At 40.1% G+C, this 24,101-nt stretch overlaps 1 protein-coding gene across 6 annotated transcripts; it reads right to left on the reverse strand.

The window, feature by feature from the left end:
* Positions 1 to 1,310: 1,310 nt before the first annotated feature.
* LOC104592078 (homeobox-leucine zipper protein ATHB-15-like) lies at positions 1,311 to 23,565 on the reverse strand. 6 transcript variants are annotated; one of them, XM_010251241.3, is made up of 20 exons: positions 22,829 to 23,563; positions 22,641 to 22,714; positions 21,869 to 22,562; positions 21,622 to 21,781; positions 21,363 to 21,463; positions 21,169 to 21,259; positions 20,774 to 20,869; positions 20,576 to 20,689; positions 20,403 to 20,486; positions 20,119 to 20,274; positions 19,955 to 20,029; positions 19,481 to 19,587; positions 19,198 to 19,390; positions 15,038 to 15,223; positions 14,798 to 14,878; positions 14,076 to 14,210; positions 13,461 to 13,786; positions 12,916 to 13,021; positions 2,999 to 3,160; positions 1,656 to 1,989 (listed from the first exon to the last, which is right to left on the reverse strand). In XM_010251241.3, the coding sequence occupies exons 3-20, from the start codon at positions 22,081 to 22,083 to the stop codon at positions 1,843 to 1,845; spliced, it is 2,535 nt and encodes an 844-aa protein (XP_010249543.1). In that variant the 5' UTR covers positions 22,084 to 22,562; positions 22,641 to 22,714; positions 22,829 to 23,563; the 3' UTR covers positions 1,656 to 1,842. The 6 variants fall into 6 exon arrangements, with proteins under 6 accessions (XP_010249542.1, XP_010249543.1, XP_010249544.1 ...); XM_010251240.3 differs by adding an exon at positions 1,311 to 1,641 and having other exon boundaries at positions 1,806 to 1,989; positions 21,869 to 23,565; XM_010251242.3 differs by lacking the exon at positions 22,641 to 22,714.
* Between the last annotated feature and the right edge of the window lie 536 nt (positions 23,566 to 24,101).

Genomic DNA, 24,101 nt, shown 5'->3' on the forward strand with positions numbered 1-24,101 from the left:
CTAGGTGCAACAAATATTGTATAGTGAAGACCTTAAGGTAGAAGAAGGGTGGACCTCCTTGAAGCAATTTAAGTAACCCAATCTAGAGATAAATGTAGTTCCTAACTTCCTATGGCCAACATAAAACATAGCCATGGCATGGTATGAATAACGCTAACACGACATGTGAAATTTGATAGGCCAGCATTGTAAAATGATTTCTCTCAAGCATAGATGCCAACATAGGTGAAAAGCAATAAGTGCATATTTGCTCATACCAATAAAAGCTACCATCATTGGGTTAAACTTCAAGGCAAATGTGTTCAGGTAGACATCTCTGGAGAGTCAGTGGATGCCACTAACAAGTTAGACCCATGTTTACCAAATGACATTGACTCCAACAGTAGGCTAAACTAATTCACCATGCGGCAACACTCGATTCGATGGTAGCAGTGTGATTCTTCGACCATAATGTATTTTTCAAACTCTTTGAATGCCTTCAAACTTCATTATCAGAGGGAGAGGTTTACTGTAGTGTAGTTATGTCTGTATCATATCCTCACCAAGGTTCAAAATATAAATACGCCTCTATGGATCAAAAGAACGCGTATTGGTACTAAAACCTGTGTGAACTATTATTTTTAGTTTTTTTTTTTTTCAGAACCTGATTTTTGGGCATGCTTTTTATTAAAATAAAGGTTCCTGAAACACCTGTTTACAGACATTTGGGACCCCAAAAGATACGATACAATGATACGCCCGATATAGAGCATATCATATCAAAATTTTGAACCTCACCATTCCCACATTTAAGCGCATTGAACTATCCTTGGCAAAGTGTCCTTGGCTGTAATTGACTTGCCGTCTCCCATTGGCCTGTAAGAGGCACCTCCCTTGGCCGCTAATCATCATAACAAAGCTTGCCCTAGCTGCTTGTACTGAGACGTTGCATGGTCATCTACTGCCAAAATCAACGACCATTATAGATTTATAGATAATAGAAGCAAGCTCAAGCCCACGCAACTACAACTAGTGGGATTAGAATTGATCACCATATCTACCTATCAGCATATGCCCCTTTACTACTGTTTTTGCTTTTTAAGTTGCTTGTAGACTTTACACTGTGGGGTGACACAGTTATTCCAGTATTTCTTCCGCCCCAATCCCAGCACAATTTATTACGTTGCATAGCTATAAATGCATAGCAAGGAATTAAGCGGAGTCTCGAACAAAGCCCCCCAAGTCCCCAGCAGCTTGCTCAGGCAGAGTCTCGAACAAATAATTGCCACTGTCAACATGCAACACAAATGAAGGCTCGGGAACAACCAATATTCTTAAAATGGATAGTTTTTATAGATTCTTCCACCTCACAAATTTTTATAGGTTTGTACAGCTAAGACGGTGACAGATGGGTGAATCTATCACAATTCGAGTAATGTAGATTCTCCCGATGATGACATCATCAGTTCTGGTACTATCGTGAGATGTTCCCAATACACAGTGGGGATGTGCTGTGGGACATTGTGGGCTATCAGAAAAGGGCCATCAGAGTATCAGATAAGTTGACATTGACCCTCGCCATCCGGGGTGCTGGATACAAAAGGGGGGAGAGAAGGGCTCGGAACAAGCAGAGACTCAAGACCCATAAAGCAAAGGAACAACCTGAAAAAAGTGGGTTAACAAAAACAGGGCCTAGATTCAACTGAAGCTCACATTAGAAACTCAATAATGAGGTTATTCTAGGATCTCCATAAATAAAGATCAAGAGGTAAACAAAATGGAAAAAGAAATAATAAGGTTCGGGTTCTTTCACTCTTCGTTCTTACTGTTGATCTGCTTGGTCGGAACATTGAATCAGAGTCATCAGATAAAAGACCAGTTGACGAACAAAAAGCAAATGCAGTGAGAATTTTCTTCTTCGTTCAGCACTTTCCAAGCAATTCCTCTCTCATAGGAGACTGGCCTGCCCATGCTTGAGAGACAAATACCACCCTGGAGGCAAGCAAACCCCTGCAGAGTGTAGAAAGAGAAAGGCAAATAGTAAACAATCTATAAACTTGTCCCCAAAAAGCAGATTTTTTTTCTGTGTAAAAGATCCCAAATATTCAATGTCAAAGTCAACCATACATTGTTTAATACAGTAAATGCCATATGATCATTGACCAAGGCCATCTGGGTGCGACATCTCCGTGATAGGCTACTCAAGACTAAGAATCTATTTCAATCCAAACACGTGACAGCTTCTCTAGCTACCTAATTACTTTTAACATTCCAGTTTCCACTAGTATTACTCTGGTTAAGCTTTGAGACAACTGACAAAATGACTTCGGGGGCAATGATAATCAAAAGAAGTTACCCTACCAGGCTCTTCTTAAAATGATAACCACCTATCATGATGTCTAAAATGATAACAGAGATGGAATTAAAGCTAATATTGTATCGCAGAACAGCTGCAGGAATTAAGAATTTTCAGATAGATGACTGATTAAGGATTAAGGTGGGACAAGACTATTGATGATCCCCCCCCCTCATGGCCAGAAACAGAGTTGCATTTGACAATGTGTAACATGGGATCACATAGAGTATGAAGTTAATAACATTTTATTTTCAATGACATTTTAATGGATAAATTCTCTAGAAAGGTGTCCTCAAGGACTGTTGAAAGAAACAATGACATTTCAGAGTTTCCATTAATAACAAAATTCCACTGATGACTATGCATGATGAATTTGTACTTTCAAATGCTATGAAAGCCAAACATATCTTTTAATTTAGATTCAACTGAAAATAACTCATTAAGAGTTTATCTTTTCTCATAAAGATTATAAAGAAATATTAAGTGTTAACAAAATTCCACCAATGACTATGCATGATGAATTTGTACTTTCAAATGCTATGAAAGCCAGACATATCATTTAACTTAGCTTCAACTGAAAATAAATCATTAAGAGTTTATCTTTTTCTCATAAAGATTATAAAGAAATATTACAAAAAAAGTGTTTGAAGGGCAGTGCAAAACCTGCTGCATTATCTGTGGGAACTCTAAGCTGAGAGTCTTTCGTCCATGGTCATCAAATATCTTCTCCAGAGTTATGTCTTGTAGTGCAACTAAAGTTGTCTCAAGCATGTCCAAACCTGCCTGATTTGCAAAGGTGAAAACTGGTAATGCCTGCATCAACCACTGAATTCAGATTATACTTGCTCAGATGCCAAATATAAGAAAGAAAATATAAGGGAAATTACCAAAAAGTATCATTTCATTTTCCTATACCGAGATGAAAAATGGCATTCATTGTGTATTTTGATTCTTCATTTAGGTCAAATAAGTAGAAAAAGAAAAAAAGTTACATACCATGATGTATGCAAATAGATAAACTGGGTACTCAAGGTAAGCCCAACATAAAGGGGTTAAGCATAATGTTTTGCATACTATTATTTTACTCTCATCTATAAAGTTATCTAGAAATGGTCCTCTAGAATTTACAGAAATTTGCATTCTAACATGTATTCAGCACAAATACTTCATCCATTTAATAGAATCCACAGGATACTGGTTAGGCGTTATCCTTCTGACCTCTCTAAAGATATAAAAGGCATCATAAAGACAGATGTTGAGGAAACAGTGAACACACTGTCATTTTTCAGAAATTGGTTATATTTTTTGTCCAATTCTAGCCCAGATGTTGGACCACTTGGTGATTAGGATTTCAAAAGCCATCTCTTATGGTTTCCCATTTAGACTGCACAACCAATGTTGGTCTTTCCTTGGACTGAAACCTGTTTTCCAAATTAATTTAGGACTGCAACCTGGAATTTTAAGTGAAAAACCATTACCCACTGTTAGTCCCAGCTATCTGGGTCTTTGGGAGGGGTAGATTGGATACGATCCTAACCTTTGACATTTTTTTGCGCAAAGTGGATGCTCACAGACTTTAACCTACATTCACATGTTTGCAAGCACAAGATTTGACCATTACACCAAGCAGTGGCCCCTAGGTCTGCTAGAATTTTAAGTGAAAAGCATAATTCAAGTGGAGATCAAAAATCAAAAGATTCAGGTTTTTCTAAAACAGAGTTACTGCAAGCAGTGTTTTCAACCTGTCGTTGGCCCAGCCAATCAGACCATTTGACCCATGACCCAGTCATGAACCTGAAATTTCTTTGAAAACCATTGGCTTGGTAAGATCTATGCAGTTGAACCATTGACACAGTCAGTGGGTCATGGGTAACAAATTACAAGAAAACTTCCGAACACCATAACTTTGCACTCAATGATTGCATTGGGTGATCTATATAATTTCAGGACTATTAATTTTGCCCAAAAGAACTTTTTTAACTTTGCACATGGCAATTTTAGATGATGATAATAATAATGTATCCAAAATGTTCTATAAAATTCATGTATTTTTTTGTATTTCTGTTTTTCAATATTAATCCGATGTAGATTGCAAAATCCAAATCCGATTATTTAAACACCTCATATTGCACTACAAAATTTTGGGTATCATTAACAGGCCTACCTACTTATCTGGACTCTTAATTTGGTAATGACGTAATGTTTTATCTTCATACTATATCTTTTTTTGTTCATATATAAAAAAATGTAAGAATTAAAGAGAGGGAATTGAATGATGTGAAAAGTAGTACTTCAAATTACATTTTAAACATCACAATTAACTATGGATTAAATTAAAAAAATGAGTATTTTAGTCAAAAGAAAGTTCCACAATCTTATTCATAATTTTAATAGTAGTGTAAATATAGAATTATAAATGTTTTCAATTTTTTCTATACTTTTTATTTCTATGTATGCAAAAATAATTTTGTTATGTACACTTATTTTTTTGTTTGATATGATAAATATATGATATTATACATGTGCCAAAATGTTTTTTGTAAAATTTACATATTTTTTCATTTTTGTGTTTTATATAGTTTATTTAATTTTTATTATTTAATTATGGCATTAAAGGTTGACGCATTTGACCCAAAATTTGAATTATTGATCTTTGCCAAATAGGAAAATGATTTCATTTTTGGTTAGTTTTAGATTATGTATTTCATTTTCATCATCAATAAAAATAATTCTTGTTTATTACACTTTTTTTTATTTGATTAAATAAAAGTATCATAAATGTGTCTAATTGTTCTACATTTTTGTAATTTTCTATATTTATTTTTATTTAAGAGTTTTATTATCTAACTATGATTTCATGGGTTGACCAATTTGATTTGAATGGTTGAATTGCTAGTCATCACTTGGATAAAGAATGATTTTGTTTTTAAGTAGGGTAAATTGTTGAAACCTCCCTTGAAATTTGAAAATTGAAATCACCTCCCCTAAACACAGTTGCAAGTAGACCCCCTTTGTTAGAATCCTCTAAGAGGCACAAAATGCCCAGAATACTCATGCAATTATCATTGAGGTTGTTTCTACAGAAAAAGCAATGCGAATTTTACAAATAACAAAAAAACAGAGAATTTAAAGTTGTAGCTTTGCCTTTAGTAGTCGATCAAGACTACAATCAGTCTTGAATCTAAAAGTAAAAAGGTTTCAGATGGAGAAAAGAGGAAAAAGAAAGAAGTAAAGAAGAAGCAGAAGTACACAAGGGTTTTAGAAAAGAGAGAGAGGGACTGATTAATGAATCTGCCACCCCATTCTTAACATTTATATGCTTACTAATTGTAGAAAAGGCAGAATTGCCCTTAATGCTTTACATGGCAAATAAACTAATAATAAGCTGAAATAACTACCAACTAACACTAACATTACTAACAAAGAGTACATGTTGTGTTGTCATACAAACACAGTGGGGCCCACATCAGGGTTCTCTACACTCCCCCTCAAGTTGGGAATAAATATTTGTCATTCCCAACTTGCATAGGTTTGCCTCTAACTTCTTCCTTGGAACAGCTTTAGTGAGAAGATCTGCGAGCTGCATGCTGGAGGTGATATACGGAAGACACTTCTTAAGATGAAACCCTTTCTCTGACAAAATGTCGATCAACTTCGATATGCTTAGTTCTGTCATGTTGTACCGGATTGTGAGCTATATTAATAGCAGCCTGATTATCACAATACAGCATCAAGGGCTTCTCATAATCAATACCCAACTCTTCAAGTAATGACTTCAGCCATAGGATTTCAGCCACTCCATTAGCCATCGATCTGTATTCAGCTTCAGCACTAGAGCGAGAAACAACACTTTGTTTCTTACTCCTCCAAGAGACAAGGTTACTTCCTACAAAGGCACAACATCTAGAGATAGACCTCCTGTCATCAACACTCCTAGCCCAATCAGCATCTGTATAGACCTCAATCTTCATGTGATCATTATTCTTGAATAATATACCTCTACTTGGACATCTCTTCAAGTATGCTAATAATCTCTCAACTGCAAGGAGGTGAATAGTTCTAGGAGAATGCATGTACTGACTGATAACACTGACTACATAACTGATGTTTGGTCGGGTGAGACAAAGATATAGGAGTTTTCCAACCAACCGTTGGAACATAGCTTTGTCTTCAAGAGGCTCTCCACCCTCTGCTCTGATCTTGTGATTCTGTTCAATGGGTGTAGACTTGACACCCAACTTTCTAGTTTCTGCTAACAGATCTAGAACATACTTCCTTTGAAAAATAAAGATCCCATGTTTAGATCTATCAACCCCAATACCCAATAAGTATCGTAGTGCACCCAGATCTTTCACCTCAAACTCTTGATGAAGGAATTGTTTGAGGGACTCAATCTCACTATTATCATTCCCTGTCACCACAATATCATCCACATATACAGCAAGCAAGGTTAAAGAAGAGTCCACTCTTTTAATGAACAATGTATGGTCTGACTGGGCCTGTACATAGCCGAATTTTCCAAGGGCTTGTCTGAATCTATCAAACCAAGCTTTGGGGGACTACTTTAGTCCATACAAGGCTTTATTTAGCCGACAAACCTTCTTACCTGTCTCTTCATCATAAAATCCAGGGGGTAATTGCATGTAGACTTCTTCCTGTAAGTCTCCATTTAGAAAGGCATTTTTAACATCCATCTGAAACAAAGGCCAAGAATAACTCGCCACAAGGGCTAACAGAACTCGATTGCTACTGGGGCAAAAGTCTCCAAGTAGTCTATACCATAAGTCTGAGTAAATCCTTTTGCAACTAACCGGGCTTTATACCTTTCAATGGAACCATCAGCATTATGTTTCACGGTAAATACCCATCTACATCCAACCGGTTTCTTTCCTTTGGGTTGGTCAACTAGCTCCCAAGTATTATTCCTCAGAAGGGCATCCATTTCAACCTTCATTGCATCTTTCCACTCAGGAACTGACAAGGCTTCCTGCACTGTTCTGGGAAAGGAATATCAGTAATGGAAGTGAGAAAGGACCTGTAAAAGGGAGACAGGCGATCATAGAACAGAAATTGGGAAATGCAGTGAGTTGTGGATGTGGTGCAACGCCGTTTCCCTTTACGGACTGCAATAGGGAGGTCAAGATCATCCGAAGAAAGTAAAGTAGCAACAGTGGAAGGTATCTCAATGGGACTTGGATCTGGATCTGCAGAAAGAACTGGGGCTAGCCTGGACTACTGATGACCGAAATCAACCTGCCTCCACCGCCTGTGATAGACTTTCAACTCCTGACACCTCTGACAACCCTCCCCATTACAGCCCTCATCACTCAATGGAAAGGGTAAAGGAACTTGAGATGAGTTAACCCCACTCTCACTGCTCTCCCCCTGAGGAAAAAACCCCCCATTCTCACTACTCTCCCCCTGAGGAGAAACCCTAGGGTAATAGGGGACCTCCTCAAAGAAAATAACATCCATCGAGACAAATCTCCTCCCGGAAGTAGGTTCATAGCAGCAATAACCCTTCTGAGTGTGTGCATAACCGAGAAAAATGCATTTGGAGGCCTTAGGGTCAAATTTGGAACGATGAGGTCCAAGAATCTGAACAAAGCAGGTGCAACCAAAGGTTTTAAGGGGAACAGTAAATAATTCTTCATCTGGGTATAGAAGGGTAAACGGAGGCTTCATGTCAAGAACCCGTGAAAGAACCCGATTAATGAGATACACTGCTGTGAGAATAGCATCGCCCCAGAAACGGATAGGCACATTGGAGGTAAACATAATGCTTCTAGCCACCTCCAAAATGTGCCTATTCTTCCTCTCGGCAACCCCATTCTGCTGTGGTGTATAAGGACAAGTGCTCTGGTGAATAATCCCATGATCAAGTAGATAAGAGGCCAGTGGCTTGGTAAAGTATTCTTTCGCATTATCAGATCTGAGGATTTTGATTTTGACCCCAAACTGGGTTAAAATCATCTAATGAAAGGTCTGGGTCAAAGCAGGAACCTCATCTCGAGAATGCATAAGGTAAACCCAAGAAAAACGAGTATGGTCATTAGCAAACAACAAGAAATATCTGTACCCCCCCATAGAAGGGATGTGATACGGGCCCCAAACATCGGTGTGCACAAAATCAAAAGAATTACTACTTTTATTACTCAAGGAATAAGATGTTCTACAATGCTTTGTGATGAAGGGGAATTTGGCCCGACCTCGTAACAGGGAGACACGTGGACATGACTCGGCATAAGCGACAACTCAACATGACCAAATCAGCACGTGGACATGACTCGGCCAAGTGATAGCTCAGCATGATCAGTTCGCTACAAAGCGACCTCGGGTACTCTGATATCCCGAACTAAGGATACCCCGAACTAAGATCGTCTCAGTACCAGATCGCGACCAGGATAACGGAACCAAGTTCACTACAAATCGAACCCGAACAGATGAACCACCTCGGTCAAGACTACCTCGAAACGAGTATACCTCGACGCAAGATCACACCAGGACCACCTCGGTCCAAGGGTACTTCAGCATTCATATCCGATCGGACCTAAAGAGCACGAGCTCAAGAAGCTCGCCACCAGGCAGCCCGGTACCGTACAGGTAGCTCGCCTCCCGTTCAGGCCGACCACTGCATGGCAACCCCGAGGGTCTCACCACCATGTTCCACGTCTTACGGGATCATACCTCACAACGGCTATATTAGCTCACCCACTCCCCGGTTCAGACGGGAGAGGGCAATCTTGCTAGTTTGTGGCATTTTACCCACCTAACACGCAAGCAGATCCCATCACAGCAAGGATCCAGGAACTGCTCCACCAACCCACGGGGACTCCAATATATAAAGACTTCACCCCCCAGGTGCGAAGGTATGTTTTGATGTGTGTAATCTTTGCTCTCTAGCTCTCTAACTCACTGTTATCATCTTCAAACTCTCTACTACTATTGAATGCTAACTTAGCCATCGGAGCATCCCCGCCGGGTAAGCCACCCCGGGATCTCTGACTCCTCTCTTGCAGGTTACGCCAGTTCTCGTCGTTGTTGGCAGCCAAATCGTCTCTAGCAGGGAGCAACCGGATTACGTCACATCACTTTGCAAGCTCACAACTCTCACACCTCAAATTTGACATCTGAACTGACTCAAACAAATTAAGAAACAGACTCTTCAAAGACCGAAATGATAAATGACCTAACCGATTATGCCAAAGCATAACCGGACTAACAGACTGAGAAACAAAAGACTTCTTATCTTCATGATCTTTCCAATGAGAACTCTCTCCAAGCAGATAGATCCCATTCATCTCACGGCCAGTCTCAATCACCTTCCTTGTTTCCAAGTCCTGAAAAACACATCGGTCAGGGAAGAAAGTTACTGAACAGTTCTGATGATTTGTAATACTAGTGACTGAAAGCAAATTAGTATCAAGCTTAGGGACATGCGAGACTGAGGATAAGGAAATGGTATTAGACAATTTGATGTCTCCCTTGCCAGAAATGGGAACAAGGGAACCATTAGCAATGGACACTTCATCTCTACCATAATATAAGTGATAGGTAGTGAACAGTGATGGCAAGCTAGTCATATGGTCAGATGCACCCGAGTCTATTACCCAACAATGTTCAGTGTTACCTGGAGCTGAAGCATGGTAAGCTAAGGCCCGAGTACCTGAATGAGCAAAGGCTGATGTGGCAAGAGCTGATGATGACTAAGACGATTGAGCTGAATTCCCAACCTCCTTTTCCAACTGTATTAGGGCAACCCGAACAACAGCTAGGGTGTCTAAGAGCGTGCCTTTTGTGCCCGATGAGGATGTAAAATCGGTATTGACAGCCACATGAGCATTACCCCTTTTGTTCCTCAGTTTTGTTGGGACTAGATGAGGGTGCAACTTCCAACATGTGTCTTTAGTATGCTTGGGTTTCTTGCAATGTTCACACACTAGATCCCGCTTACCTTCCTTCTTCATATCTCTTTCTGTATCACCCCCAGACTTAGGTTTAACCGCTGTCAAGGCTGGTGGGAAGGGCTGATGTTGCATCATAACCTTTCTCCTAGTCTCTTCACTATGCACCAAGGCGTAGGCTTGAGATAAGGTCACAATGTCCCTTGTTAGTATCTGTTGTCTCACAATATCATAATCAGAATTTAGACCAGCTAAGAATTCAACACCCTATTAGTCTCAACTTGCTTTCTACAAGTCTGTGCATATTTCTAACTTTCCCACTCAAGTGTTTCCAGATGGTCAATTTCATGCCACAGAGATTTCAAAGTAGAGAAGTAAATAGAGACTGGTTTCTCTCCTTGCTTGAGGTTATTAACCTCACACTTCAATTCATAGGCTCTAGCAACATTAAGGGGTTGGGAGTAGGTCTCTTTCATGACATCCTAGATCTCCTTGGCTGTTTTTGCCCACAAATAGTTTCGGCTGATATGTGGCTGCATAGAGTTGCACAGCCATGTCATAACCAAGTAGTTCTCCTGAACCCACTTGGTATACATTTGGTCCTCCTTGGATGGTTCTTTCACATCTCCCAATAGGTAGCTAAGTTTTCCTCTTCCCCCAAAAGCCATCATGGTCGATTGGGCCCATTCTAAGTAGTTGGATCCATCAAACCTCACAGTTGTAATCTGAAATGCAGTCTCAGACATATTACTAGAATTGCTAGTCCCAAAAACACCTTCCCCCTGATTCTTGAACTCCATTCTTGGTCAAGAATCAGTAATCAAAAAATGTTAGAGCTACTGTAATAGAAAACAGCACTTAAACAATTGATCATAGTCAACCTAGGTCTTCCACAAACAAGGGAAACAGAATTTTGTATGAACTCAGTTCGGATCTGATCTGAAACCAATCGACAGTTCAGAATATAAGCAGTCCAATTCTTGATAAAGGTTCTCACCCCCCAAAGCAAGCTTTGAAGCTGAAACAAGTCTAGAACTCACTTAGAAAACAATCTGGAATGCTGAAACAGATTTAGGGTTTGATCGTAGGGTTAAGGAAATCTTTGTGAGAACAGAAACAATGCTCAGTCGCACCTTCCAAATAGGTTCACAGTCAAATCTGGTCATAGGGTTAAGGACAAACCCTAAAAAAAAGCAGAGAATTTTGATCGCCTCTGAGAAAAATAAAGGAGAGCTCAGCCGCTCCTCCTAGATAAGTCCAACCTATCTTTGACTGATGACGATCTCAATGAAAAAATAAAAACTTACCCAGAAAACTCTGATCGCCACCTTCAATCTTGGCATGAACCCTAATATTGATCCTTTTAACCTTCTCTGATTCTTCCTGATTACCAAAACACTCTCCAAGCCTCTACAAGCCTTCGGACAGCTGCTAAACCCTTCTGGTAACCTCCAAGAATCAACCAACGAACAGTTCTTTCTAAGCTTCCAGCCCTAGGCAATTCTCATGTGGTCGGATGGACTAGACACACATGAGAAATCCTAGATTGGCTCTGATACCAAGTAGTCGATCAAGACTACAATCAGTCTTGAATCTAAAAGTAAAAAGGTTTCAGATGGAGAAAAGAAGAAGAAAGAAGAAGAAAAGGAGAAGCAAAAGTACACAAGGGTTTTAGAAGAGAGAGAGAGGGACTGATTAATGAATCTGCCGCCCCACTCTTAATATTTATACGTTTACTAATTGTAGAAAAGGCAGAATTGTCCTTAATGCTTTACATGGCAAATAAACTAATAATAAGCTGAAATAACAAGCTGTCTGAAATAACTACCAACTAACACTGACATAACTAACAAAGAGTACATGTTGTGCTGTCATACAAACACAGTGGGGACCACATCCGTGGGGCCCACATCAGTGTTCTCTACACCTTTGAATGATTGATGTGAAGAGTAAATTTGGAAAATAAATAAATTTAAAGAGAGAGATTGGAAGGATTTGTGCAAGTGATTATATGAACAGAACATTTGGAAAATAAACATTTTGATCAAAAGTACTGCATGGGCCTTTGAATGATTGATGTGAAGAGTAAATTTGGAAAATAAATAAATTTAAAGAGAGAGATTGGAAGGATTTGTGCAAGTGATTATATGAACAGAACATTTGGAAAATAAACATTTTGATCAAAAGTACTGCATGGGCATTTTATCATTTTCAGGCTTCTTTTTAGAAGATTCTCACATAGGGGATCTACACGCAGCTATATCAAAAAGTTCAGAGGAGGTAATTGCAATTATTAAACTTTAGGAGAGGTTTCATCAACAACCAAAAACTTCAAAGGAGGTTTTAGCAATTTATTGAAGTTTTAAAATACAAGGGTTTGTAGTGTTAAAAGTATTGGAGATAAATCTAACAAGTAGCATTTATTAGTGAAAATAAACTTAAATATAGGATTTAATAAGAGAGAATAAATTACATTTTCAACCCTCATAATTAGAGATAGACTAAATACACAAATATGGGCATTTTAGTCAACAAAAGTTCCACACCCTCATTCATACTTTGTGTGTATATATATATATCAAAGATACTGTCATGACCACAAGAATTCCAAACAATAATGAACATAGAAAGATATCTTGAAAGTGAAAAAGAGTGGGAACAAGTCCAACAGTAAACCTTCAAAGTGCAGCACATTATAGCATCCTGGTGATGCCACAATGTTTTAAGAATGGATTCACTTCCTTCATTGCTGGGTTTGAGCAGTTCCATACCCAAATAGTTCCTGCCAAAGAATGTATTCAATCAAAGAAAATTCACAAAAAATGTGAACTTAGGCTTGGTTCAAATAAAATAGCTCTACTATAATTCAGATCAAGTCTGGTAAGACTTGACATTAGTTGCATAAGGCACAATTGGAAACAGCCTCTCTGTATGTGCAGGGGTAAGGCTTCATACCTCTGTCCCTCCCCAGACCCTGCATTGGCGGGAGCCTCGTGCACTGGGCTGCCCTTTGGTTTCATAAGGCACAAGGTTTGACTGTCACTGATTCTCTTGTGTGCTTTACAAAAGCATACTAGAACAACAGCTACCCATGATGCCCAAGGGAATTAGAGCCCTACTAAGTTATGTACTTGACATATTTTAACAGACCACACTAAGCCAGAAACATGTCTCAAGGATAGACTACAGATGTTATATGTTGGTGAGCTCATGTGACACACCTATAGCTACGGCAAATCCAACAGGCAAGTGTGTGTGCTTCAGGAGTTCCTGGTGGTGGTCGAAGGCCAGAGTGAGAGCTAAGATGAGATGGCGAGAGGGCCAGAGCTACTCTCTGAACAGATGATATAATGCTGCGAACATATTGCCGAGCCATGGATGCAACGTTTTCATGCAAATGGCTCTCAAATGGAAACTGAAATGCTATTGTCATCACAGATCTCGTGCTGTTGCTGTTCCCAGAATAATCACCAGATACTCTACTTCCAGTAGCCCCAACCTCAAGAGCAGAAGCAAGGTCCAGTGTGCGATTTGGACTTGAGGCATCCTGTATGGCATTATCAGTAAGGATATTGAAATCTCAAAGGTAAAAGAAAGAGAAAGTCAATCCTGTATGGCATTATCAGTAAGGACTTGAGGCATCCTGATATATCTATGCTTAAACCAATACATTGGAAAGTCAATCAGCACTATGATACCTAGAAATGTACAAGGGTAACATATAGTGTTGGATACTTCAATGTATTGTAACTTCTGTACCTGACACCTTGTCCAGTCATGTCCTTGCATGTCTGGGTAATATAGTTATTCTGCTGGTTTTTTATTTGAAGACTTACCACCCCTGAGTCAAGAGGGATAATCCGGAATCCAGAAGGTAGAAGAGGTGCATCATCAGAAAAGGCGGCATCAATGGGGGCAAATATGAGTTCGGAACACATGCCAACAGCATTCTCATCCACACCGCTATAATGCTGCATCAGCAGTATGCAAAAGTGGGGATTAATTTGAGGCCAATTTACAAGGATTGTGCACTCTTAACCTAAGGTACCAAGGACAAAGCACATAGAACAGAACTGTGAAATGATATTCTGTTAAAGAAAAGAAAACCCAAAAGACAAAAATAAAACAATATCATTTAGCTCAAATCCTACACTGTTTGATTGTTAATTATTTGTTTACCTTCATGGTTAAAGGGCACAGATGTACTATCAACCAATATTATTGTTGTATTATATGCACTTTTTCGATTTACATGCTCTTTAATCAAACTTTCCACCAAGGATCTCCACTACATACAAAAAATCAGCATTTACATCATATTATGGTTTCCTTTCTATGGGAGGGAGGAGGTGCATAATATGTGAACAATGTGATATATCTAGGCAAAGCATTTCCAAAACCATGTCCACATAAGTCCAAGACCACATCCATGTTAACCCAGGTTGACATTTGTGCTCCCCATAATGGGATCAGGATTCCCAAATCATTTCTTTCAAGGCAAAATAAATGAACAATAAAATGCAATGATCCATTGGAGCTTGGATCGAAGAATACTTACTTGCAATAGAAACACGTCATTTGGCATGACTGAGTTGTCCTGACAAGGACCAACACTTTCCAATTTAATGATCTCTAAGAACTGCTTACAAGTTAGGATAAGAGCATCAGATACAAAATAATCAGAACAAAGCCTTATAGAGTTAAAGTAGTAATGCATTGCCAATATCAAATTTAAATTTAAAAAAAATCAAATGTAATACTGCCAGTTGTTAAGTGACCTGACATAGCAATCACTTGCCTCTTCATGCTCAATTGTGTGAGCCAGTGGAAGAATAACCTGGCCTCCAAAACTTGCAACTCGAAACACTGGCATGCTACAGGACCCAACTTTAAGAGCTGCAGCTGAGTAAGCATCAATATTACTGTCTGCCCACTCTGATCGGTGTTCTCGCAGGAACCTGAGAAGTATTGCAGGAGGTACATTCTGCAATAAAAGAATGATGTGGGAGCAGAACAAATCAAACAAGATTTCAATTAGGTGATACATGAATAATTAAAAATCTCACTTTTTTATTTCCACATATTCCAAAGGATTACAATTACACATTAAATGTTAAAATTCCACAGCAATCATTACAAATAGGTTTTAGTCTTTCTGTAATATTTAAAGTTGTAACAAAATTAATTGATTCTTATAAAACTTTTTCTTTGATAAAAACATCCAAGATCTTCATGGTAGTTGCCTCCTAAGTACTTTTAACTGAAAATTATTTACAATTAAGTTGGCTCAACTTAAAATGGATAGTAACAAAGAAAAAAGATATCACTATAGGATTTGATAAAAAATACTATTTTTTATAATAAACAGAATACAAAATACTATAGCCTTCCTAAACTCCAATTACAAACATATTAGGTGATTTTAGTTAAAACAAAAAACAAGATAAGCTAGAACAAAAATTATGCAGAAACATTTTTTATAAATTTCTACAAAGACCCCAGATTGCAGGGACCAACATTGGGTAATACCATTTTTTATTAATAAAACATTATTCCTTCTTTAAAAGAGTAGGAAAAAGAGGGATTCAGTGAAAGAGAAAACAGGGGATATTCATTCCTCCCTTCTTTAAAAGAGTATGGACTTATATATCTGGCCTACAGGTGTAATCATAGAGGGAATATCCTCTGATTGGCAGAATAACTAACTGAAAACAAACTCTAGGAAATATCATGGAGGGAATATCTTCTGTCGACAGAATCACCCTCTCTGTGTGTAACTAATTCTGAGGCTCTATCGCCTGTCCTTTCTGCTTCCTCGAGTACTGCTGATGGGTAGTGGCCTGCTCCACTCCCTGTGTTGGGTTTGGGGAAGGTATTTGGGTCCCAACAATTCCTCCCTCCTTAGCATTGACCTTGCCCTCAAGGTCTAGGTTTGGGAACCTCTCAATCAGCCTTAGATAAGGTTCCCAAGTGGCGTCTTCTGGGGGCAGCCCGGCCCATTCTACCTTGGCTTCTGGTACAACCTGCCCACCTCGTCGGACCCATCAAAAATCCACAATTTTGATGGGCTCTGTGTAAATGTCCCCTTCTTCAGGGAATTGGGGTAAGCTAGATGAGATAGGAGTATGATTTCCCACAGCCTTCTTGAGAAGAGAGATGTGAAACACTGGATGAAGCTTCGTGGTAGTAGGGAGGTCCAATCTGTAAGCAACAAGGCCCACTCTTTCCAGCACCTTGTAGGGCCCATAATTCCTGGGAGCTAGCTTGTGCCAAGCTCGCCTTACCACTGAGACCTGGCGGTAAGGTTGGAGCTTAAGGTAAACAAAATCACCCACCTGAAACTCTAATGGGTGGTGGTGAGAGTCATAGCTGATCTTCATTCGTTGCTGAGCCTTTGTCAAATTGACCTTGAGCAGTCTAAGAATCTCGTCTCTTTCCAGTAGGCGAATCTCTACTTCTGCCACCTTGGACGACCCATATTCATAGGGTAATATGGGAGGGGGTTCTCTGCCATATAGGGCCTTGAAAGGTGGCATCCCTACAGCTGACTGATAAGTTGAGTTGTACCAGTATTCTGCCCACGGAAGCCAGTGAGCCCATTGTCTAGGCTTCTCCCCTATGATATATCTAAGGTAGGCTTCTAAGCATCGATTAATGACTTAAGTCTGTCCATCAGTTTGCGGGTGATAGATGGTGGATGGGTGTAGTCTGTCCATTTTGGCAAAAATCCATTGTCATTCTGGCCCAATCACACAGTGCAAGACCTAGGCCACGTAACCAATGGATTCCCAAAATAATATCAGCCCCCGAGAATTCCAATGGGTGGAGATCTACCACGAAATTATGGCCCTGTACGAGGATCCTTTCCTTCTTACATACACCATCACATAACATCTGATTCCCATTAGCCACATGGATTGAAAAGAGAAGAGTGGGGTGTATAGTCATACCTAGTTGCTTTGCCAAACGGCAAGTGATGAAATTCAAAGTAGAGCCACTGTCAATCAAAACCATCACAGATCGGCCACCCAATCTTCCTTCTACTCGCATGGACTGAAGAGGGTTGAGGCCCATGAGAGCGTGTAGAGAGATCTCGGCTCCAACCGGTTCTGGAGCGCCTGATATCAGCTCACAGTCTTCGAGGTGCTCTGGTTCTGTCCCCTCCGGTTCTCCCTCTGTTTGAAGGAGAAATACTCGCTGGACCTGGCACTTATGGCCCGGCCCAAACTTATCATCACAGTTGTAACAGAGGCCCTTCTCGCGTCAGGCCTGCATCTCAGCCCACGAGAGGCACTTGAAAGGCACAGTGGGCCTGGACAAAATGGGCTTCTGAGGATCCCCAACTAGTTTCTGGGGTTGCTGTTCGGCCCGCTGGAGAGCCCTCACATTCGGATAGGATGGCTTGCTGGTCCTGCGCATGCTATCAATCTTCTCTTCTTGCAAGCGAGCCATGCCCACCGCCGCCATGACTGTCGTTGGTCAAAGAGCTCTCACTTCCAGGCGGATGTCTTCTCTGAGACCTCCCACAAAACACCCAACCAAGGCCTTCTCCGACCATCCGTGTACTCTGGCCGCCATTCTTTCGAACTCGAGCTGGTAGTCTGCTACTGTCCCCGTCTGTTTTAATCAAGTGAGGAGTTCGTCATAATCCACGAACATCGTCGGCCCAAAACGGATGCACAAAGCTTCCGTGAACTCCGCCCCAGCTACCTGAGGATGGGTTTGCCGATACCACTGAAGCCAGAGAATAGCGTCTCCTTCAAGGTGAATGGAAGCGATGGCGACGCGCTGGTGTGCGGGGGTTTCATGATACTCGAAGAATCTCTCTGCTCTGAAAATCCAAGGAATGGGATCTCCACCGGAATAGTTGGGAAATTTGATTTTAGTAACCTTTCCGGCAGGGTAACCCCCAGTTCCTTGGCTACCGGAAACAGAGGCATCGGCCCCTGTTCGCCGGATTGTTGTTGGGAGGCGAGGTTAGAGATGACCACCTTGAGATCCCTGAGTTCGTTCAGTACTTGGTGGAACCCAATCTCAAGTTGGTCGACTCTGTCTTCCATGGTAGAGGATTTTGTCTGCAGCATAGCTGGTCTACAACCTTGCTCTGATACCAACTTGGTGAGATACCGCTTACCTCGGAAGCCCCTTAGAGGGTGGCTTAACCTCCTGAAACAAAAAATAGAGAGGAAGAAGAGAAGGGAAGGTAGGAAAAAGAGGGATTCAGTGAAAGAGAAAACAAGGGATATTCATTCCTCCCTTCTTTAAAAGAGTATGGCCTTGTATATCTGGCCTACAGGTGTAATCATAGAGGGAATATCCTTTGATTGGCAGAATAACTAACTGATAACAAACTCTGGGAAATATCATGGAGGGAATATCTTCTGTCGACAGAATCACCCTCTCTGTGTGTAACTAATTCTGAGGCTTTGTCGCCTGTCCTTTCTGCTTCCTTGAGTACTGCTGATGGGTAGTGGCCTGCTCCACTCCCTGTATTGGGTTTGGGGAAGGTATTTGGGTCCCAACAGAGTAGCTCCAATAGGTGATAAAAATTGGGAAAGTGGACCAAGATGGTTTGGGTACATGCAAAGAAACCATCTAGAGCACTAGTAAGAAGAGGTGATATGTTACAAGTTGAAGGGGCTAGAAGAGCTAGGGACAGACCAAAATGGGCATACATTGGAGTAATGAAAAATGATTTAAGGGCCAATAACAAGTTCATAATTTGATATGGCTCACCCCATATAGTTGGGATAAGGTTTAGATGAAGATGATGATAGTTTGTTAAAAGACCAAACCTGTAGGTTTATTTCATTTTATTCCACTTTTTTCACCAATAGGAAATTTAACAAGAGGATAAGAGATGAAAAAATGCACAAAACAAGCATGCACACACAACTCTGACTGAATTCATTCTCTTCCTAGAGAATCTAGTAAATTTAGCATGTTTAGTCTCCTGACCTGTAAAAGCATGGATGCCTTAGCACATAGGATAGCATTGTTCATAACTGGAAATCCATTTGCAAAGGCAAGATTAGCACCCATTATTTTGCCAGGGGATGAATTTAAAAGGATGGTCACATCATCTAAGCCATCATTTCCCATCATGGACCATCCCTCATCTGTAAAACCATTAAGAGCTTCATTGAAACCCCTACAAAACAAATTTTATCAGATTCCATATTATCAAAATAACCATAACCAATTCAATTAGCAGATATAAGAGGGAATAAAGTATGCTTACCTACTAAGCCTCTGGCTGAGTGCTCGTAGAGCTGCAGGCCTTCTTCCCCAACCTGTGACAGTTGACCGAGAAACTTCTTGAGCGATCTGTCTCAGCTGGCGTAAAGCCTAAGTGGAATAGCACACAAAAGAATAGAACCATAAGATATTCGTCCTTTGATCCCCCCCGGAAGAAAAAAAATTCTTAATCAATCTTTCTTGGCAATTCCATTTAGTGCAGATAAGAAATTATCTCCTAGGATTTGGCTTATTCTGCTTATTCTTTAAAGGAGAATATTTACAAACCAAAAGACTACAATGTTTTTAAAAATAAGATATCCGATGGTTTTTTTCCAAAGTAGACAAATTTGTATTGAAGAGATATAATAAAAAAAAATCAAGGATATCCCATGTGTGGTGTTATGCTACATGTAAGGTAAAAATAAAAAATGCAAGAAAGAACTTCTACCAAGATGGTAATGGAAGATGGCCTTACCGCCATTGTTGCCCTTTGAGCAAGAATGGTTGATGATTCATAGAGTGGACGCAAAACTTCAGGTACACTAAATGCCTGATTAAGAAAATGGAATTCTAAAGATATCAGTAGTCATCTTAGAGAACAAGTATATCATTTAACACAGGGGAGAAATTGAAATGTACCTCCAAATCCATATGATCAACAATGTGTATTATCGACCCTCCCCCTTCACAGGGTCTTATGAGATACCCACTTGGTAGCATTTCTGCCCTCACAAAATGTTGCACTATTGGCATGCTCGGACCACCCTGAGTATTGCTAAGTGATCTTTCACAGACCTGATGATTGCATGGCATATATATAAATTTGTGGCTCCAACATCGAACAGATTGAGAAAACAACAATCAATTAAGAGGTTTGTAGATTTCCTGTCCCCAAAAGAGAGGCAATTTGTGAAGCTGCATACCACAAGACTACTATCATCCAAAACAGAAGTGTAGCGCAGCAACCAGAAGTCACGAGGAGGTGCCAAAGTTGTAGGCGCGTATAGCTAAAACAAGTGAAAAACAAGTACATGAATTAACAAGAACCGAAGCTAAGGCATGCATGTTTTTGGGCAGTCCAACACTTGGCGCCTACCTGCATATAAAGCAGCTCAATGGTTCCACCATTTCCAGTTGGCAGCACATTTAAGACATCCACAGCTCGGCAATCACGAAACCAAGAAGGCCGATCTTTGAGGATTTCTGCAACCTGAAATGAGCGTAGTCTATAAAACCATTCACAAGTGAAACAAGCATAAAAGAAATGAAAATAGCATGTTAAGAAATAACTCACCCTGGTAGGCTCGAGTCCTACCAAGCCACAGACACGTGCTGCCACACCAGTGCAACCATGAGAAATAGCAACGATTCCTACGGAATCCGGACCAGGCTGAACAAACAAAGACAAATTTGGAGGGTATGATATTATTAAATGAATTTATATCAGAATAACGTAGCACCAAAATATATATATATATATATATACAATCTGAAGAGACCTATAAATGTCAAATCATTCTAAGCCATAAAACTAAAGATATTGGCATAAAAAATAGAAAATATCAGAATAGATGAACATCCAAAGATGGGGAAGCTACTTTTCTTTAAAAACTGTGGTTAGTTTACAACCGGGAGAAACAAGTGTCAGCACATTGATAAATAGACAAGAAAGAGGAGGCTAGGAGCAACCTTCATCCCAGGCATTTGGACCCACTCCACAGCAGTTCCAGTGGCCTTTGAAAGAAACTCTGTTAAAGTCTCCTCCGCAATAGACAAAAGTCTATAAAAAGTACAAGCATAACCTCATTAACCATAAAACAGGGTCATCACAGAACACGAAACTAGAAAAGGTTCTAACATTAGCATTCCAGTATTGTACTAACCCTGCAGGACTAGCATCCCTTGGCAGATGTTGAGGCGTTAGATGGTGTTGACCATTGGTAACCACCGACTCACAACTTGCGTCAGTGGTGGCAAGGGTCGTCTGCAAGAGAAGAAAAGAAACAAAAAGCCATGTTTCAGGAACCAAGGAATCTAAATGAAAACAACGGCGTTAATTCGTTCACGAAATATAAATGAAGATTAAATATAAAAGCAGAACAATATTTAATAAACGAAGTATAACATCAATAGCTCCCTCACATTCTGAGTCTGTTGGCGAAAGTAGCTATTCTCGTATACCAGCTGTGACACCTGCTTCTGCAACCTGTCGTTCTCCTCCATTAAAAGTTTGTTCATGGCCGTCAGCTTTCTATTTACAGCTTGAAGGCGTAAAGCTTCTTTTCTCTGCTTCTCTCTACATCTGAAGAATGAAAAACAGCGTGCATTTTCGGTAAGCACACATTAAATGGTAACGGATTTATAATTCAGAAGCAGAATTCATTAATACCTTCGGTTCTGAAACCAGACTTTAATCTGTTTGGGCTCAATATTGGAGAGAATCGGGCATTCTCTGATTAGTTGTTGCCGACGAATGGAACTGGGCTTGGGGCATTCGTGATAGAACCTTTCCAGCGCTTCGACCTGCTCAGGGGTATAGCGGACATATTTTCCGTTGTCCATTCCAGCTTTAAACTCATTGCAGTATGTCGCAACAGCCATCATTACCGCAAAACAGTGGAGAACGAACAACAGAAGCCGCACAGTTCTCTTCCCAGTATATTAACCACTTCTTCAAGCGCTGGCCAGAAAAGACCACAGGAAACGGTTTTCGACCGTTTTCGAGATTGAAACAATCAACACTCGATAACTAGGATTGGTGGTTTAAGCTCCACTGACATCGATAGAGATCCAAGTCTCTGCATAATACTGGCCAATCGGTCCAATCGACCAGAAGGCAAAGGAAACGCTGAAGAAAGAAATATTAGCGAAGTTCTCGTCTCGAAATTCAAGTTTTCTTCTCGAATAATCTCGAAGTACTCGTGCTGAGGGGAAAAAAAAGGAAATCCAGTTGTGAATTTGTGATTCCCCAAATCGAAACGTCTTCGTCCTTCTATCCTCAGTATGAGGAAAACAAGAAAAGAAATAGATAATTCGAGATTGTAGCAATAAACCACCTTAAACGTCCTCAACTCCTCTTTATCCTGGAAAAATCAAAAAGAACTGACGGTTTACGTTTATTTCACACACATGTGAAGTATTGAAGTTTGTTTTATGCCCACCGGAGACGTTCAGACACCCAGGCCTGAAACAGTATACACAGCGATGCTCTCTCTCTATAACCTCCAAAAACAAACTAAGAAAGTCGAGAAAAGAATTAGGTCTTGTATTATTTTTTTTTCTTTTCCGTTATCTGAAGCTCGTGTAAACAAAATAGATGAGATGTAAAGAAGAGGAGGAATTTTCACACCAGGGATTCCTCGAGTTTCTAGTTACTTTCCCTCTGAAACGATGTCGACGATTGGAACGGGTTGATGTTTCGATTCCCCGCAAAAGTCGGGAACGAAGCCAAATTTGTTTCCCCCGCAAAAGTGCGTTCAAGAACACTACATTTGAAACTTCAAATAAGAATTCGAACCAGAGATTTCTCAAGATCCGAGCTTTGTCTTGTCCTTCGATTCGACAACAGCATCAATCAACGAAGGAAACCTCGCTCGTAGCGATTTCCACGATCTCATCCAGCCCTTCTAAGCGCGCGAACTCGTACAAGCGATCTTCACAGTTTGAAGTAGTTTCTCGCTCGATCTTAGGATTGCCAGACCAAAAACAACAACAAGGCTCTCCTGCATAACAGCATCAGAAAAAGATTATCCACAAGGACGGACGTTGTTTGTTTGGCAACGCTGTTGAAATCGACAACCAAAGATTTTTCACTCAAGACGATATTTCAGCCATGGCGATTCTCCGCAGCTCTAATTTTCCATTTCATTCGGAATTTTAGCGGGAAAAACATTGAAGAGCAGGAGATTTCAGGCAGAAACCCCTCTTTCATCTATTGCTCCATCACTCTCTTACACTGGTTCGTGAACTTCGGCTCAGCTCCCTCGGCTATGAGAAAGTAGGCTTTTATGTGTAAGATATTATTGGACAAAAATAAACTTCTTCCATAATATTCTGCCCTAGTCAAATCTTAAAATTGCAATAAATGCATCAAGTTGCGCCGAACCGTCTCCCGCCAATATCCCGAAAATAAGAGCCGAATGACTTGAATTTAGTGACGCAATAGATCCCGAGTCCCGGTTCATAATACTCACACATGAATAACATAATACAGATTCATACGTTCTGTATTCTTTTCTTTTGTTTTGGTAGGAAAAATATGATATATTCTGTATATAGATTTTTAGATTTACGAACAGATAGGGTGAAAAGTTTTAGTAAAAAAAAAACGCAGGGGGCGAAGGAGGTAAATAAACGGAAAAGCAAGGGGGATTGGAGATGGAAGAAGATTCATGCGTATGCGTATTTTGGAATCCGAAACGTAAAAAACGCAGGCATTGGAGGGTTGCGTGGGTCAGAGAGGACAGAATTATGAGGGCTCTGCATGCGCCTCGATTTCTCCTCAATTTCGATTTCTCCTCAATTTATAGCATCATCGGATTCGTCATCATAATCGCAATTCCACATCATAACATGTCTTGCATACATACATACACATAAAGCATCAATTCAGATATTAAAAA

The sequence above is a fragment of the Nelumbo nucifera genome, chromosome 8 (assembly GCF_055504915.1).
Source record: "Nelumbo nucifera cultivar China Antique chromosome 8, China Antique-T2T, whole genome shotgun sequence".
Lineage (NCBI taxonomy): Eukaryota > Viridiplantae > Streptophyta > Magnoliopsida > Proteales > Nelumbonaceae > Nelumbo > Nelumbo nucifera.

Coding starts and splice junctions, on each gene's coding strand:
- LOC104592078 (XM_010251240.3), bottom strand. CDS start 22,083: ATGATGGCTGTTGCGACATACTGCAATGAGTTTAAAGCTGGAATGGAC. Junction 21,464..21,621: donor TTCGCCAACAGACTCAGAAT/GTGAGGGAGCTA, acceptor CTTCTCTTGCAG/ACGACCCTTGCCACCACTGA. Junction 20,870..21,168: donor TCCAAATGCCTGGGATGAAG/GTTGCTCCTAGC, acceptor TTGTTTGTTCAG/CCTGGTCCGGATTCCGTAGG.